This window comes from Falco rusticolus, chromosome 10 (genome assembly GCF_015220075.1).
Source record: "Falco rusticolus isolate bFalRus1 chromosome 10, bFalRus1.pri, whole genome shotgun sequence".
In the NCBI taxonomy this organism is placed as follows: domain Eukaryota; kingdom Metazoa; phylum Chordata; class Aves; order Falconiformes; family Falconidae; genus Falco; species Falco rusticolus.
In genome coordinates this window covers 9,448,323-9,467,445 of record NC_051196.1, presented here as the reverse complement: position 1 = coordinate 9,467,445, position 19,123 = coordinate 9,448,323, and the positions used below count along the sequence as shown (strand labels likewise).

At 39.8% G+C, this 19,123-nt stretch overlaps 1 protein-coding gene and 1 long non-coding RNA gene across 7 annotated transcripts in view; one reads left to right on the top strand and one right to left on the bottom strand.

The window, feature by feature from the left end:
- The window catches only part of GALNT18 (polypeptide N-acetylgalactosaminyltransferase 18), a 263,582-nt gene that overhangs the window by 186,653 nt on the left and 57,806 nt on the right, over positions 1-19,123 (top strand). For all 6 annotated transcript variants that reach the window (XM_037401732.1, XM_037401733.1, XM_037401735.1 and 3 more), the window contains 4 exons: positions 220-403; positions 1,324-1,521; positions 3,976-4,090; positions 18,377-18,562. In XM_037401732.1, coding sequence (XP_037257629.1) covers positions 220-403; positions 1,324-1,521; positions 3,976-4,090; positions 18,377-18,562 — 683 coding nt within the window. The remainder of the gene's footprint in view (positions 1-219; positions 404-1,323; positions 1,522-3,975; positions 4,091-18,376; positions 18,563-19,123) is intronic.
- The window catches only part of LOC119154336, a 56,732-nt gene continuing 46,794 nt past the window's right edge, over positions 9,186-19,123 (bottom strand). The window contains exon 2 of the long non-coding RNA XR_005106438.1: positions 9,186-9,947. This is a non-coding gene — a long non-coding RNA (uncharacterized LOC119154336). The remainder of the gene's footprint in view (positions 9,948-19,123) is intronic.

The window sequence follows — 19,123 nt, the reverse complement described above, 5'->3', positions numbered from 1 at the left end:
AAATAGTTACACCTAGAATTTTTTATTACTATACAATTTATGGTCCTAGTTTTTGTTTGCCTCCCTTTAGACTTGATACTTGAGAATTCTTACTAGTTAAATCAAGAGGGAGGATTTCCATGTATGAAGACTCCTGAAGGAGTTCTGCTGAAAGAACAGGTTTTTACATCTTGTCAAGCTGGCACTTCTTGCTAACAGTTAATTCTTTCTTTTCCACAGAAGAACTCAAGGAGAAACTGAAGAAGTATGTTGATGAAGTGAATGCCCGTAAGCCTGGTTTCATCAAGGTTGTTCGACACAGCAAACAAGAGGGGCTGATTCGATCTCGAGTTAGTGGATGGAGAGTAGCCACAGCACCAGTAGTTGCTCTCTTTGATGCCCATGTGGAATTCAATGTGGGATGGTATGTGTCTCCTTGAATATCTCTGACCAGGGGACCTTTTCTAAGCACTATTTATAAATTACTGAATGGCATTTCGCTTGCATATAGAGGGTGAGTTAGCGTTCTGATCTTTTTAATGAAGATTCAGACACAGTCATGGGCACAAGCATGAAAATATGTTTGTGCTGTGTAACATACCTAGATCCATTTTTATAGTATGAGTTATCTCCTGGTATAATTACAATGTATTTAAACTATATTGGAAAACTGCATGTTAAAACCCTCTGATAATGTAGCCCTTTACCCATAGGGGAAAATTAATCTTCTTTTAATTAAAAATATTATGTTTCTTTTATGTTCTACAGTGTAAACAAGGAAGTATAATTTTTGCACTGAGGCTGCTGCTCTGTGAAAAAGCACGTAACTAAACCCATGTATTTCACCTTGTTCAGTCTGGATTTAATATCTCTGTGCTTCTTGAGTAAAAAAGATGGTAAAAAGGCAGGAGCTTCTGTCCCTAGGATAGATCTATTATTAACTCTGATTTTGATGTCCTTGATAATATTGAGAGCCTGAAGTTATCATTATTTGGTAGCAAGGGTGTAAATGTTCTACGATAGGCAGATACTCATTTCTTCCATTCAGTAGGTCACATCAAGGTTAATAATAGGGCATCCTAGGTAAAATATTGCAGTGTGTTATTTTGGGGCAGAATCTTCTGTCAAAAATCCATCTCAAAGCGAAGGTAGCTCTGAATGGGTAACAGGTGTAGACTTTGCCCCTTCTGAAATATGCAGCTTAACCTGCTGTTTATTTGGGGGGTTAGACTAGATGGCATTTAAGAGTCCCTTCCAACCCAAACTATTCTATGAGTCTGTGATTTCCATCAGTGCTATACTTCTACTGTTAAAGACATAATCTTTAACACTTTTTTTTTTCAGGGCTGAACCGGTGCTCACTAGGATAAAAGAAAACAGAAAGAGAGTAATTTCTCCATCATTTGATAACATTAAGTATGATAATTTTGAAATAGAGGAGTATCCCCTCTCAGCACAGGGGTTTGACTGGGAGCTGTGGTGCCGATATCTGAACCCTCCTAAGTCATGGTGGAAACTGCAGAACACAACTGCTCCAATAAGGTAACATGCAGCTGTGACCTAGATTGGTGTGTCCCTGGCAATGCTCGTCTAGGTATCACAGATGGGGGGTGGTCTCAGCAGGTTTTCCTGACTGCAATGTTAAATTAGTTAAATGTCCTTGAACTGTCCTCTTCTGCTTTTGTCCTTGACCCCCACACATTCTTCAAGAAAACTGCTGTTTTCAGATCTTTTTTAAATAGGTTTCCTTGTTACTAGCTTGGGGCAAAACATAGCCACAGTGAAATGGTAGACTTGAATGCTCAGCAGCACTGCTTTCTCCAAGTGTCGTCTGCTGATTTAGTGGTAATAGGCCAGAAACAGAATTTGATTTACAAATGAACTGATCTGACAGTTGTATTCTTTATAATACTCATAGCTTTACAGCTGTGTTATGTCCTAGGAGTTAATGCTGGTCCGCTACAGTGTGTGAGCAATGGCTATATTAGATCCTTGCCTTGGTACAATCTCGCTCTGTACTTTCGTATCATGTCTAGAATATTGTTAGGCTGGTACAGAAGAAAACCCTTATCTTGGGGAGGAGAGTAGGTACCTCTGGATTCCCTCAGCAGCTCTGCTGAGATTCCAGACTGTTCTTACAGCTATGCATTCATACCAAGGAGGTCACTGGTACCTATACTCTCACTCTTTGCAAAAAGAAAGTGTGAAGACTGTTTTTACCACCTGCAAAGCAGAACCTTAGATAGTAGTAGAAGCTCAAGGGGGTAATCACCACCAGTCAGTTTCCACGCAGTCAGTGTAGGGGGTATCTTTCATCCAGTAGTTCAGTCTTTTCAGGCAGGCAGCTTTTTTCAGGCGTTGTCAGCTTAAACACTCTGAACTGTACTGACCAACATGTTGATCATTAGGACAGGCCCTAGAACTGAAAAGTAGGACATAAAAATTCACAGGTTTGCCACAGACATATATAACAGGGGGTGGTAATTGCCCCATCATTAGAAATGGTTATCGGTGTTAATGAACTCTGTTAAGATTATGAAAATGCTTTAACGTTTTCTACTAAGTCCTGGAGAGGCAAACCTTCTGTGTTAATTATGGTGACTTTTAAAATGAAAAGTGTTTAAACTCAGAATAAAGAGAAAATCCACTTTTCCATTTTACCCCAAAACTCTGTTCTATGTGAGGATTGTGGAGTGAACGTCCTTTATGAATATTGGATGTTTAGATTTGTTCCCCAGCTCTTTCCCTGGAGCCTTTTATTTAGTACAATACATTCCATGTGTGTACTGGATAATTAAAATGAAGAAAAATTGTACTGATTGATGGCTTCTATCATGCCTCCAATATGCTTCTGGAATTCTAACAAAGGGAAGCAGGTACTCTGAAAAATACTTCTAAAACAACACCAAAAGCAAAAGTACTTTGTCATAAAATAAGCACAATTTTTGAAGTGACGTTAACTGCTATTTTCTTCATTAATAAATACATCAGAAACAGCCTTTCATTGTTATAAAGTGGGTACTATAGCACTTCAAGTTAAAGGTTTAAATGTGTAGATTTCTGTAGAATTGTACAATTTGCGATTAAGACGTCTATAATCTCTTTGAAAGCAGATGTCTACACTTACTGCAGCTTGAATGTTCCCAGTAAGTGCAGGATGATTTTCCCTGTACTGCTAATTAATATCCTGTTGCTACCATAGTTCCCGTTACCAGCATAATAATCAGAAAAGACATTTTTATTTCTTGCCATTGTGGATTATAAGGTAGAAGAAAAATGAAAAGGCCAAATTCCTCTGTATTGTCCTCCACTGCATCTCATAGAGGTAAAATTGTACTCTTTGTGCCTGAATTCTTACCTTCGTAAGATTAGCTCTGCACAGTAGAAGTTGGTTGATTCGTGTCATGACATAAAACAAGCTTACCGATTGAGTAAAGATTTTTGACTTATTTAAATTTGGCTGAGGACAATGGGCTAATGTTGCAGTATGCTGGTAAGGGCAGACATTTCTTGATTTTGTATTACAAAACTTTATCTGGATGTTCCTGTTCAAGAAATAGTATCTTCTTTTACATAAGCTTACAGACAAGCATTCTTAGCTGTAGATGAACCTGACTTGCATCGTTGGGTATCCTTGTTAATAATTACAGACAGAAACCTGAGGACTTAGCAGGGACAGAGACTAGAATGGCTGGTGCCTCAGAAACAAATTTGAGGCTCCTGGCTCTAGTATTGTTAGCACTGAATTCTTAGCTGTCCTGGTGAATATGTATGTCAAATAATTTTGAGTCTGTTTTCCTTCAATGGTACTTATTTCACCATAGAATCAAGAACATTAGAAGACAAAGCTGAATAAATTTGTTTGAGAGACACCTCTGTAAGAATTTGCCCTGATGCACAATTTGAACCAGCAGTTATAAATATAATCTATGTCTGAATAGTAAAATTGTTCATATTCTATCTGCTAATTTTGTTGCTGCTGGTTTATTCTTCCAGAAGTCCTGCGTTGATTGGATGCTTTATAGTAGATAGAGAATATTTCCAAGAGATTGGCTTACTGGATGAAGGCATGGAAGTATATGGAGGAGAGAATGTGGAGCTGGGAATCAGGGTAAGGAACGTGACCAACCAACACTGGTGGCTTACATTTAAAAATACAGCTTACTTCTTTTTGCAGGGGGAAAAAACAGTCAAAAATGTATGGATGATGGCATGCAAAGGAGATCCACAGCTCTGCAGTAGTATAAATTGTATTTTGGTGGGGCGGTGGGGGGAAGAGCACAAACTCCTGTATCTTTTTAAAGAACTTACCTGGGACAAGAATAGAAATACAGAATTTGGTATTACTCATTCCTTCAAGTAACAGTGCTAGAATTCTGCAGAGATGGTACCTAAAACTCCCTGCTTACCTGTTATCCTAGATTCAGTAAAGGAGAATAGTTTCTCACAGGCATAATGGGAAAAGCCTTTCTAGATCGCTTGGTTAATTTGAATTTGGAAAATCATTATGGAGCAAACTGGAATATATAGGCAGTTATGCTACCTTCCCTCTGGAGGGAAATTAAGATATTTGTAAAGTGCGTAAGTGGACATACTTTCTTCTTCCATCATACAGTCTTCATCTGTTTACTATACGCAGTATTGGGTGTGATTTGTATACTACTTTCTGTGTCTCTTCACAGCTAAATACCATTCTGAAAATACAGTGCTTTTCTGTCTGAGGATCTTTCAGATTTTTGATCCAGGAGAAACTCTTAGATAGGTGGTAATGAAAAGTGGTATGATGTGCGTTATAAAATTAAATTCTGAACTCTGCTATGAAATGGTAGTGGAAGCTTGTATTTTGTGCTTTTTAGTTGCCAGAATAAAAGCATACTATTGTACAATATCAAAAAAACAAACAACAACAAAAAAGAATTTATTTTGAAAATACAGAATCCTCTGCTGAGACTGACAGATATAACAAAAAATACTCATTTTTACTCTGGGGTCCTGAAATTCTTTTTCTCCCACCTGTCAGAGATAAAGCGTTATTGCAGCAAGACTGAAGTGCAGATCCCCTCTCAGTTACATCAGATCATGGTTTTAAGGAAAGAGAGAGAGAAATGCAAGTCTGCTGCTTTTATTAACACCATTCTCCTCACTGTGAGGGCCAGAGAGAGCCGTCTTCTGTTCCTGAAACCTGATTTTGCAGCTCAATGTTGCGATGAGTTGAAAATTAGTATCACTTTGATTTTTTGTTTCTTTTTTCAACTGACAAAACTATTGTCTCCTTGTGTGAGCAAGAGGAGTTTTATCTAGTTTTGCATCATGAAATATGTGCTGTCCAGTCTGCTATACTTAGCCTTGCAGAAGTTGATTGGGAAGAGCACTTTGATAGGCAAGACCAAGAGAGATACAAATCTCTGCGTAATTGAAACTCTGGAGTAGACTGGATCACTGGAATAAGGCCCAACACTTCTCTGATTTCCTTATGGCTTTTTGTCTGTCTCCAGGGAAGCAGTGCCTGACCTACATAAAATACTTTCATCTGTAACAGATTGTAGTGTGCAAGGTAGCATAATGTATGCTGCCTCGTCTGACTTTATTCTGGCTTGGATCTGTGTTCCTGGCTATATCAGAACAAATTACTGAGAGGTAATGAACAGATTTTTCAGCAGTTTATTACCAACTCTTCTCACAATTCTCAGCATATCCCAGATAATACCAGGATGAATATAAATGTACAGTGCAGTATTAGAGCTTCTGGGAAGCACAATATTATGTCTACAGATGTTAAGCTTGAAAAGCAAGCTCCTTCCCGCAGCCACCTGCTTCTGGTGCACACATGGGGCCGTACACCGTGTCCTGGCAAAATCCAGGTGGCTGCTTCGAGTGTGCTCTCGTATGACAGTGGGCAGCCATGTCATTCCCCTGCATCCTAAGCACTCATCCCTAGAGGTGCAGCTCCAAGGGGTTGTCTTTCATTTCCTTTAGACAGGGCGATGTGGAAAGCTGTAGTCAGCAGGTGATTTCAGGCCAGATGGTCTGTCTCTGCTGCTGAACTACGTTTTTGTCTCTGCAGCACCAAACAGCCATCTCTAGATTACTTGCATTGTTTTCAGCTGCGAGGCCCTTGATGAATCACTTAATATAGTCATTGTTCTACAAAAACTACATTATAATTACAGTATTAGTGCAATAAATAATTTTTCCATTTTAAAACGGTGCTTTCCAACCCATGACTACGGATTGCTCACTGTGCTTCATCTTTCATTGCCATTTTCCTTTTTTAAGAAATATCTGGTTTCATCTAGCATTCTGCCGTGTGATATGCATTATCACATAGGGGTGAAGAAGCAGGCGCTGCATGCTGATATCCAGGCTAGCCAAGAAGTAGGATGTTGTGTATCACATTTTCTGATATGATGGAGCTGCTACCTAGTGAAATTTCCTTAATTTTCTTTCATAGCCTGAATTTCTAAGCAAATTTCACACAGCCTGTTTCCATTCTTTGCAGTATTTAGGCACTGGAAGTAAATTCTTTCATTGGGAAATTTTATGTAACAGCACGTAAGACCAGATATCTGCAGGAACAGGAGAGGTTACTTTCAACTACAGAAATAGCAACAAGAGTCAGGATCATTTGAGCTACCTGTTTATCTTAAACATGCTAAGCAGAGCCTGGTCCTGTGTCCTTATATTACTAATTTTGTTCCAGAGGATGTAAAACTACTGTGAGCCAAGCTCATATGCAGACCAGCTGCAGCAGCATGTGATGACAGGACTGGGTGAATTGCTGTCTGTGCCTGTGCACAAATTCTTGTTTTCGTTTTGTTAGCAGCTGCATCTTCAGTGATGTGAGATAAGATTTAATTTCCCAGCTTAGAGGCTTCTGAGAAGCAAAGTCTACCTATTTAGGATTTCTTTTCATTATAAAGGAGAAACCATTATAGTGTCTTCTAAAATTGTGAAATGGTTTGGTTTTGGCTGAACTGATGGAATTTTCACTGTGAAGGGACAGAAATTAGACCCTGATGAAATGGAGACTTATCCAACTATCCTGTCCCAGGAAGTATTTTTGTCATCTCATCATCTGCACAAATATTTAGTTATTTGTGTTACACGAGTGCAAGAAAATCCCCAACTATTGGAAACTGTATCTGAAGCGTCCATTGCTGGTAAACCGTACCAAGCTACAGAAAACAGGTCTTTGATTGGAGCATTATTCTCTGTGACTCTAGTGAATTAGTTTCTCTACTCAGTTCTATTTGTCTCTAATTTGGTGTATTATTTTAACTTTGAAGATTTTTTACCCTTGTCTGTGGCTTTGTAATAGCATTTGTAAAATATTAAACATATATTATTAAATAAATATTAATAGAGTTCTGTTGCCCTGAGCTAGAAGCTGACAGATGAGTTCAAAATATGAATGCATTTTGAATCTTAGAAGCAACACTGTATTTTCTCCTCAAGCAAATATTTTCTTGCAAAGCTATTTTATTTTTTGCCCCATAAGAAAATAAAGGCAGGCTGGTTGATGTAAGACTTGACAGCATCCTTTTTGAGCAGCTCAGTCACTTCATCTGAGATTTTTGAAAGATTCATTTACTGTGCCCCAGAACCATATTCTTAAACTCACTTTAGGATGAGTAATACTTCTTTGTGGTTTATGTTCAATCATTCCCAATTGAATGGACTTAAGCATGCTTTTAAGGGACCAGATCGCATTTGGAGGGCAAACTGGAATCACATTGCTTATCCAAGAGACCAAACAGGAGGTGTGTTGGCAACTGCGTTACAGCAGAAACAAAACGCAAGTGTAGATCTGTCGTTTCTCACTGTCATTTAGGCTCTGCTTCTGGGTAGTGCTTGCACAAGCAGTAGTTGTAGTTACAGTAGCCCCTACAAATCCATCGCAATCAACTGGGTGCAGTCAATTAGATCCTGCATTAGATTGTTCAAGTCTAGTTTTCAGCAGACTTAAAAGGCCTATGCCAATCATCACTGAAGTCAGCAGAATTTCAATCAAGGGCAAGCCTGTAGCAATCATTTTGTCTTTTAAAGCAGCCTACATGTTTGATAAAGCTTCCAAATATCTGTTACAACAAAGTTGTTTGTACCATTTTTAGGGATGCTTGAACAAATATTCAGTGATTTGCCTCAGGTCGCAGACTTAAGTCATCATCAGAGTCAAGGGAATGTAAGCCCAGGCTTTTACTTAGAGTAATTATGTATGTCACAAAGACTTTGTGCTTGCAGATGAATTAGTGTTCACAGGGATATAATGGCCCTGTTAAATGGGTAAGAGAAAATTTTGTTAGAAGGTAATAGCCCTTTAAGGGAAAAGGAATGGATCTTGTTCCCACTAAACAACATATCAAGACTTTACATCAGCTGACCCAGGAGGAAAATTGCATTTATAGTTCAGACTGAGTACAGCACACTACTTTTATACTGTATATTGCCATAGTGCAATTAGTTGTATTTGCAATAAAATAATATTGTAATAAATGTATCTGCTTCATTTCTGGTTAGCCTGGCAGCTTTCCTATAGAACTTACGTGTTGCTGATGCTTTTTCTGTTGGTGGAGAAATAGAGGAATGCATTTTTTGGACAGAGATGAGGAAATGAGTTACTGGACCAGAAAATTGTCCCAGCGTTCTTTGTGGTGTTGTTCATACAACAAGGTCCCTCTGTTGCAGAGCAAGCAGACATGAAGTCTGTCATGCCTCTCCCTGATCTATTTTTTCTCAAATTCCAGAGGTGACTTCCTTTTTGCTTGCTTGTTTGGGAGTGTGGGTTGTTTGTTTTTTTCCTGAAGGTGTGTGTGGTGCTAACTACCTGTCCTTTTATCTCTTTCTTTTTTAACTTCCCCCCACCCCAGCTGCTGGGATCATGATTCTTCATTGCTGACTAGTTAACCCAGTCTCTCCCATACGGTGCATGGAAGCTTGTTGCTGGCTTACATGTCCAGTCATTACCAGTCCAAAGTGTTTGTGTATCCTAAGTGTTTCTCACCCGAGATCCCTGTCTTATGCCCTTGCAAAAGTGTTCTTTTTGATAATCACAAGCAAGTGCAGATGTTTACATGTGCCCCAAATCTCTGTATTCATCTGAAAACATTTTGGACTTTTTCCTCTTTCCCTAGAAGCTTCCCGAAATTTACCTGCCAGTGTTTATAGTACAGTCCATAAATTATATGAAATCATGAATATATCACATGTAAATAGATGTCTGTTTTTATTAAGGAAAGCCTCTGTACAGTGTACAAGCTAGGGTGTAGTTTCACAACACATAGGCTTAAACAGCTACGCTGATTTGTGTTTTCTCCTTCCTCTCCTCCTCCTCCTTGCCATCCTCGTTAGCACTCTTGCAGCACACCGGTGCTTTGGCACTGCCAACGTAGCTGGCTGCAAGGCCACCCCGTACCCACTTTCTATGAACACCCCCCGTTCAGAAGTAAACCTTGACATTGTAATTTATTTTTTTTTCAAGCTGACAGGTTGATTTTAATATTAATCAGTTCATGGTTTACCAAGCTGCCTCACAAACTGTTGTGTTGGAAAAATTGAGTGGCTAGTGCACCAAGAGGTGGAAAGGACTGGGAGGGAACAAAGAAACCAAGAGGATTTTTCACCGAGCTGCTGTGCTGAGGAACTGTTTGCACAGAGAGCGAGCGGTGGGATATGCCGTGTGTGCATAGCATCCTCTTTTGTCCTTGCTGCCGGGTCCCCTTTCACGGCACTCCACTAAGCAATGTAGATATTCCCAAAATACCCTTCAGGAGAATGAATCTAGATGTCCCCCATTCTTGCACTGACAGCTATCGTCACTTGCTGCGGTCTTGAAGCCATGTTTTCACTTGATTTTATGAAGTGGGCCATAGCCCTTCCCACCGGGGAATGACTTGCTGTACAGAAAAATTCCTGAGTGTATGATCATGGTGCTGCTCAACAGTGCTGGGTTGATGTGCCAAGGGGAAGGCCTGAGAAGTACAAGAATAAGAATATTCTTAGTGTCTGCTTTTAGGTAAAATTTAAATACTGCTATTTAAGGTAGTGATTTCTTTTTAACTTTACATTAAAGCTTTAAATAGGAAGATGTCTATTTTATTTTTATCCATTTTGTGAATTAAGAAGAGACCCTTTCTAGACTGAACTCTGCAAGAAAAATTTGTAAAGATGGACCAAATGTTACTTCTTACAAGATGTAGCCAATGCTTTTCATAGCCCACACGTTCACCAAGATAAACCCAATTCTTCGACAGTGTCAGTATGGTGTAAGTACTTGCCTCACGCCCTGTATAACCTGTAGTGGCTTCTCAGCAGGGCCAGAATTATTGCTAAGGTTGATTTTGTTTTGGAAAGTACCTCACTGTGTTAACAACCTGAATCCCAAGATGACACAGACTAAAATTCTGTATTTACAGGGTTGTAATTCCAACAGGAAAAAAACCACCACAGCCTCTATTGAGAATAAAATAAGAAATGTCATGCCTCCAAACAGGTGCCAGTCATGACATCAACAGAAGCTGTCTTTCTCTGGCTTGTTCTGGTTTTGTGTCAAACCTACAGTGGAATAATTGGCTTTTCCCCCCCTGTTTTGCCCATGAATGCCTCAGCAGGTAACCTGCAGCTACAGCATGTGTAATTATACATACAGACAACATTACCAGTGAATCATTTTTGTGGTTTTGCTCTTTCTGGGGAGAGAACATTTTATTAGCTGCTCCCACAGGAAAGCAAATGATTGATACAGCACCAGCTAATGCACGGCATCCCTGTACCCTACAAGGAAGGAGGATGAGGCCTTGAAGATTTCTCACAGATATTTTTTCACTGGTTGTGCCTGTGTGGTTGCACATCACCAACTGGGCAGTAATACGCACATCTTGACGTTTTATGATAGAAAACTGTTTATACTGGTATGGAAAGAAATAAAACAGTTTCAGGCAACATGCATTCACAAATCAGTGGACCCAGGTGAGATGCAAATTAATTAGTGCATTATTATAAGACAGTCTCATGTTTAATATGTTTCTGCACTTCTAAGTCACGGCATGGTGGCAATGCCATTGTAGTTTCTGGTATAGCAATTATTCATGGCCTAGTCTGTGAAGATTCCGTATTTGTTTTAACATGATACTGAGGTGAGATCTCTCTAGAATTTGATTTCATGGAGAGTTTTTAGTACTCCAAGACTGATTTAGTAATCTAACAAAGATTAGAGGAAGACCAGTGAGGAAGAGGAAGGGATTGCTGTGGTGTAACAGAACTGACTGGATGACTGGGATGGATTCTATGATAAGGTCACCTGCGTAGTGGATGAAGGGAAGGCAGTGGATGTAGTTTTTTGGATTTTAGTAAGGCTTTTGATACTGTCTGTCACAGCACCCTTCTGGACAAGTTGTCGAGCTGTGGGATGAGCAGGTTCACGTTGTGCTGGGTGAGGAACTGGCTGAGGGGCAGGGCGCCAGGGCTTGTAGTGAATGGGGCTACGTCTGGGTGGCAGCCAGTCACTGGCGGTGTTCCTCAGGGTTCAGTTCTGTGCCCAGCCCTGTTCAATAGATTTATCGGTGCTCTGAGTGCAGGAGTTGAGTGCACCGTGAGCAAAATTGCTGGTAATGCCAAACTGGGAGGTGCTGTTGAGTTTCTTGAGGCACAGGGTACCTTGTAGAAGGATCTAGATGTCTAGGAGTATTGGGCAGTGATTAATGGGATGAAATGTAACAAGTCCAAATGGCAGACTCTGCACCTAGGACAGAGTGACGCCGGGCACAAGTACGAACTGGGAGAGGAGCGCTGGGGAGCAGCCCTGCAGGAAGGGACCCGGGGTGCTGGTCAGTCAGCAGCGTGCCCTGGCAGCCGGGAGGGCAAACCCCACGCTGGGGGGCATCGAACACAGCATCAAGAGCAGCGACTGTCCTGCTGTATTTGGCACCTGGAGTGCTGTGCGGTTCTGGGCCCCACAGTTTAAGAAGGATGTGAAGGTCCTTGAATGCGCCCAGAGGGGGGAACACAGCTGGTGAAGGGGCTGGAAAGCATGTCCTGTGAGGAGCAGCTAAGGACTTTGGGTTTGTCTAGTTTGGAGAAAAGGGGGCTGAGGGGTGACCTGACTGCTCGCTACAGCTTCCTGAGGAGGGGAGGTGGAGAGGGACGTGCCAGTCTCTTCTCCCTGTGTCTAGTGATAGGGCATGTGGGAAGGGTTCAAAGCTGCCCCAGGGGAGGTTCAGCCTGGACATCAGGAGGCATTTCTTTACCGAGAGGGTGGTCAGACACTGGAACAGGCTTCTTGGAGAGGTGGTCGATGCCCCAAGTCTGCGAGTGTTTAAGAGACATTTGGATAATGCCCTCAATACCATGCTTTAACTTTTGGGCAGCCCTGAACTGGTCAGGCAGCTGGACTAGATGATCGTTGTAGGTCCCTTCCAACTGAAAATACTGCGTTCCGTTGTGTTGTGTTCTGTTCCTGGTATTCTGGTACTACTGATCAAGTCTTTAAGATTAGTGCAAGATTAGATCAGGTGAAGTACAGCTGTGGTAAGGGAGAGAAAGCTAAAAACATAAAAGACGGGCAGTGCAGTAAGTTGCTCCATGAATACTAAACCAGTGGTGATGTGGTTATTCAGTTTGCTGCTTTTTTGCCTTTTAAGATGAAAAGCTGTTTCTTTTACTCTTCCTATTCATGACTTAAACTGGGCAGTGTAGTGATTTATATGTTGGTTATTGCTGTGCCTAGCAATGAGATAGACACGTTTGAAAGAGACCTGAATGAAGCACATGCCTTTAGTGACCCTTGAAGCCTATTATCTCCTAGTAACAAAAAGCACAGAGTCACTCCTGCAGTTGTAAACCAGCAACACAACATTGGGTTTGACAATACATTGTAAAAGTTTCGCAGCTCATGAAGACAGTGCAAAATTAATCCCTGCAGAACAAAACAATTTGAAAAGAACATAATAAAGCAATTAGCTAAAAGAGGAAGGAAACTACTGACAATTTAATATGGGAAGAATATTTGCATGTATTTTTCAATGAGTGTGTTTTATAAAGGCACAATTAATGCAAAATGAGGCCTATGAGGCAATTAATGATGACTTCAAAAGTAAGATTTAAGGGATAATTTACATTTAAAAAATTGAGAGCAGCTCCAGTTATGTTAAAGCCTTTTATTTCCTTTTTTAAAGTATTTTAGATTGTGGGGGTATATTTCTGTAGGTTGCTTAGAGTTTCACGTTAAGAGTATCAGCTCGATTATGGAAACAAGCTATTCTCGCGCACAAATAGATAAGTTTACCTGAAAAGGCTTATATGATGATAAGAAATAGAATAGTTTTCAAAAACCTCACAGGGCTTCAGTAAAACAGATGAAGGAATTTTAAAGATATCTCTCTCCAGTCTCTGATTTCTCTATGCCTACTGTTCTGAGCTGTGACTATAGGCAGTCCCTCCTTGAAACGAAGTTGTGCCTCGATTTCCCACCCCGCAGGCATACACACCAGTGACATGATGCTCTTTTCCAGCCCGTTCAGCACTGGGAACAGGCAGTAAACCAGAATCATGGCTTCAGTAAACAGTGTATTTTCTTTCTGTTTCTGTCCATCTATATTCTCATTTTTCTAATCCTGAATTTATGTGACTCAAGCCAGAACTCTGCATTTAATTCTATTGTTTGGGCAGGCTTCTTCAATGGGAGGAAGCTATTTGAGACCAGTGGAAAAAGCAAAGCTGTGCATGGCTTCTTGCTGAATTTGGGAAAGTTAGCCAAGTCCATCAGTACTTATTGTCGCTACTGCAATTATTTAGTGAAGATTATCTCACTTCGGTGGAGATATGACCTAAATAAAGATTAACATATATCCAGTAACATAAATATAAATAAAAAAATGCCCAGTACAATAAATATTTAGTAACATATATAAATAGTAATGTATTTCTAGTGAGTATAGTTTCTAGGTTGAGACAGACAGATACCTAAATGTACGTGACAATCCAAAGACTTTCAGGGTGCAATCCAAAACCCACTTATTGCTGCTGAGAACATGAACATTGATGTCAGTGGTCTTTGTATCTGACCATTCTCTCTGTACCTTCTGCAGTTACCTGTCAAGTTGCCAAAATAAAAATGCAGACCCGAAATAATCACAGACTTGGCTCATGGTATTGAATAAAAACAGTTCATTCATACTTGCCTGTAAAACATCAAGCTCATTACTGGTTATCAGTAAATGATTAATGGTAATGACAAAGGTTAACAAGATTCACAAATATTTTTGCTTTAAAGTGTTCCCCAAAATATATTTTAAAGATATTGGTGACTGTTTGTTTGTATCCACAGTAGTAATTAATTCACACTGACTGTTACTATCTTCAGGGCATCTTTAATGGGTTCTTCTAATTTTGTCATTTGCAGATTCCACAGAAGCTAGAAATTGCTTCAGCTTTTAGGGAACGCAATTATTAAAAAGTTTTGTTTGCAGTCCAAACGAAATGATGGTTTCAAACATGGTCACATCAGTTCTTGGAGAAACTGCGTGATCTGTGTAAATTTAATGAATGCAGTACATGCTAATAAAGTGCTCAGCATCATGTAGGGTTTATTTTTTTTATTAGATTTAGCTTCCACAACTTGAAATGAAGTCAGTCATTAAAGAGATAAAAAGAAACGCTTTTAATGGAGAAGTGTTCTATCATTTCTATAATGAAGTATAAATTAGATATTCAAGAGGGGATCAGATTCAGAGTTGTAATTGTTTTGATTAATTACGCAAATTCTAATATGTTTAAATGCAATAGAAGAGGATTTGGAATTAAAAATAAAACTAAATAAAAATGGAGACCCTTGGTCTAGTGAAGTAGATTTTCCAGATGTGAATGGAACTTGCTCTAAAAAAACTATAACCAGCTTTAGATGTTTCTAAGGATGTGTGAGTCACCCATCTCCACCGCACACTGAAGGCTGTACAAACGCTGTCGCTACTGCCCTCGTTTTGGTGGGAACGAGTGCGGGATGACAGCATAGCAGTATTAGGGCATACGCCTTCGCAGAATCCTTAAGGAAGCCATGTGGTGCGTCACTGCTTCAGTAGCTGCCTGGCTTGTGCCATCCCGACGGACCACCCAGTACTTGGGTCCTTTACTCTTTTAACAGAGCGAAAGTTACAGCGGATCTGTTGTGCCCCCACCTGTGTTCTCTCTGCAGTTTTAAGCATCTTCTGCTTTCCTGGCTCTTCCAGTGCAAAGAACATGTTTTCCGTTTGCTCTGTGGGGCTACTTTAACCTTGATGAATATAAACTCACACAGATGTAGGGCTGCAATTATAGTTTATGTGTAAATGTACTTTCAGTAAATTAACAGTAAGAAGTGCTTAGAGCCTGGACAAATTCTTCCCATGAGTCATAACAACTGAATATTTAAAAGGGAGGCATGTCCCTGCCCCTTTTTCTTTCTCCAAATAGATTATCAGTATTCATTTAATGTTCTTATCTCCCACTTGTTTTTCTTAGTTTAGGTGATAGGCTTTGCTGATTTTAGTCTTTCAGCTTTTTAAGTGTTAGAAGTTGCCTTGGCATTGCTACTGTCCCTCTCCACCTTGAATTTTTTAATGGAATTTTACTACCTTTTACTACTGATGAAGGAACCCTTTCAAGAAGAGGAAGCCCTCCAAGCCCTTCTTGGGACTATACCAAATGTATGTACCTCCTCAGGAAATTCAAGAATAAAGAGCCCTTTCTGAGGTCTCTTGGAAGGAAGCACTGAAAACACACTGAACTGGATTCTGAGAGCTGAATTCTGGACAGGGAACTCCAGTTGGTGTGTTCTTCACTTGATGTATGGAAACTGTTAGCATAGAGCTCTAGTCCAGCCTTGGCACATGCTAATCAGATTTTCATGAATTGCAGGACATTTTTGTTTAGAAATAATGGAATCTGTTTTGAAGCTGTTTAATACAATCCACCTGTTCTGTCAGTGTCTGTATTGACAGCTCCCTCTTAGCATCAAGTTTTTAAGTGAATCCATTGTTCTTGCAGAGTAATTAATTAGTGTTTGGAAATAGAACAAAGACTGACAGTGTCTGAGAGAAAGGAGTGGCCACCAGGTATGATTAATTGGTGTTTATTCAGGTAGTGGGTGTTATTTACAAACTATATTAAAGACTTTGTCATCTCAGGATGTTTTTTGAAAACACATATGACTTCATTATAAAGTCAAATTAGATTTTACTGATTACTGAATCAGTACTAAAATTATAGATGAGTCTGCTTTTCAGATTTTCAGATCCTAGAAAATTACTTGGAAATTCAGCTTATTATAGGTTGTGAATTTTTGGCTCAGCTTGTTGTCAAGATGGTATTCAGACCCAGCTCTAAAAATCCCACAAAAGATTTGGTGTTCACATGTTGGACTTGGATCAAGGCCATTCGTAGTTAAAATGAGCAAAGATGAGGCAGCACACGCAGTATGTGAATTGTCGTGTCCTAGGCTAAGTTATGACCATCTCTACATCTTCCTTGTCTTTTATGATACTAATTTAAACAGTGTGCAGTGAGTAACTCTGAATCAATTTATAGCTGGATGTCAATGCCGTGCTGAGAAACGGGCTGGACTGAAAGCAGGCATTGTGTGAGCAAAGCCTGGTGATATTTCACATTTAATCTTTATTAGGAAGTGTAGTCAAACCATTTAGAATTAGATGTTTGACAAACTATTATTTTTGTTAGATCATTAAACTGGATTGCTCACTGTATATGACATCTAGAAAGAAAGGACGCAAATGCTGTTTCCAGATTATTTATTTTTGTGCCAGATCAATTGCCTATTTGTTTAAAAATATTTATGATCATCTCAGTTTTGCTTGGATGTTGGTAGTGGTTATGTTTATTTATTCTTACGGGTTTCTAAGTTCTGAACACAGAGACATGCTGAAGTCTGTTCAGCTCCCTTCTCTACTGTGCAGCAGGTTTACGGGATAGCTCATCTTCCAGAGCGCTCTGAAAACCAAGGCTCTATCTCTTTTCCCAGCATATGCTGAATGCAATTAGGCACTTGTTCAGAAAAGGCTTTGTAAACACTGAACCCACGCCACATTTTCTGGTCTCAGGAGCTGCCAAATGCCTAAATGCTGTATTCAAGCCAGATGTCTAAATTTATAAAATGAATGACTGAACAAAGTGCCTCCTTAGTAGAGCATATGACTATAGGATGGACAGACCTGAGGGGTCTGAGATCAGCTCCAGAACATGGTGTTCTGCCAACCCACATCCCTGGCCACCAGGAGGGAGACCAGAATATAGTCTCTCCTGGATTAGTTGCATGAGGAAGGAGCACGCTTGGTGTCATATTTTGCTCTCTTGGTATGGGATACCAAGCCTCGGCAATCTCTGCTAGCAGGACTGTAAGGTAAATTCCGTCACTTCTCAGTGAGTACGCATGCCTCTGGGACACCGAGGTACTTGTTCAGCAGGATCAAACAGAGTACGTCTGGGTTTTCACCTGAGCTGCATCCACGTGACCATTATGAGCGGGACGCCTTGATCTTGTTAGGAAGTTTACAATAATACAAGATACACAGAAAAAGAGCTTCCATGTAAAATAATTCAAGTAAGTACTTCACTGATTGTCAAGACTGCCAAAGTAGTTGTCTCTTTTGCTAAAAGCAGAAAGAGACAAAAGCAGAAATAAACGTAAAACTTAGGTTCAACATTATGGATGTTAGCTCAGCTGTGGTAGTGGGCAAAACTGAAACGCACTGGAGCAGGTACAGTAACCTACATTATAAATGTATTATCATTTTTGAGAGTAGTCTGTGTTGAAGTTGTTCACAGTACATTTTCACCAGGCAGTCTTAATCACTCCCTCTCGAAAGAAATAAACCTGGTCCTTTCTGAGCTATGCTTAAAACAAAGCACAAGATGGATTTATATTCCTAGTCTTCCTAGAACCTGAAGCTTTAGTGATTTTAAAAAGTTTATTTGCTTAGTTTCCCTTTTACGTAAGGCTGCCTAGTTCAAGATTCTGAATAGAGCATGTACGCACTGAGATCGACTGTGCACAGTCTTAACAGAAATGCCTTCAAGGCATTAAAACTTGAACCCAGATGCTATTGTTTTGGATTCCCTATAAATGATTTTATTAATCTTGAGAACAGCTAAATTGATCCAGGATGACTGTGGTGAGAGGCTACTCGTAATGTAATGATTCTACCATAAGGTTAAGTAGTACTGATAATTCATGGTAAGGCAAGGTGTAATAACTCTCTCCTCTTACAACTGTCTAAAACCCCCCTCTATATAGTCAAATAAGTTCCGCATAGTTACTCTCCTTCATAACAATAAAACAATTTCAGTCTATTTATTAAAAGACAGCAGTGGTGTAGGGAGCTCTCACTAGCAGAATGTCTTTTTTTTCTCCTAGGTATGGCAATGTGGAGGAAGTGTTGAGGTTCTGCCTTGCTCCAGGATTGCCCACATTGAAAGAGCACATAAACCATACACAGAAGATCTAACTGCTCATGTCCGGAGAAATGCACTAAGGGTGGCTGAAGTCTGGATGGATGAATTTAAGAGCCATGTCTATATGGCATGGAACATACCCCAGGAGGTGAGTCCAGTGTTTGCAGTCTTTGGCTTTAGATCCTTTTAGGTTTGGTTCCTACTCTGAATTTTTATTTTTCTGCTAGGATTTTGTTATTTGCGTACACATATATATGTATTTATGTCTTATATATAGGTATAAGATATGCCTATACATACACACTTATATAAAAAAATATATTGTGTCTTATTCTAGAATAATTTCTTTATCTTCAAATTATCCTTACAAATTATCAAGTTCATCATTCTCGCTGATGACTCTTCATGGAGATTTTAATCTAGTAGCTGCAGAAATGTGGAAAACAGCAGCATCAAATCCATATTACACACCTTATTTTGAATTTGAATCTCTCATTTACTATCACAGAGAGCTATAATTCTGCCACATTTGTGAGGGGAATTCTGCCAGGGGCCAAAGGGTGTTAACATCTATTGATTCAAGTGTGAGTGTTTCACTCTTGAATCATTTCACATCAGAGTAAGGTGGACGTCATGACAAACTGTAGAATCTAGCTGCAACTCCCTTTTGGCCTTCTTGTCCAGATTTCTTTTCCACAGATGAGCAATG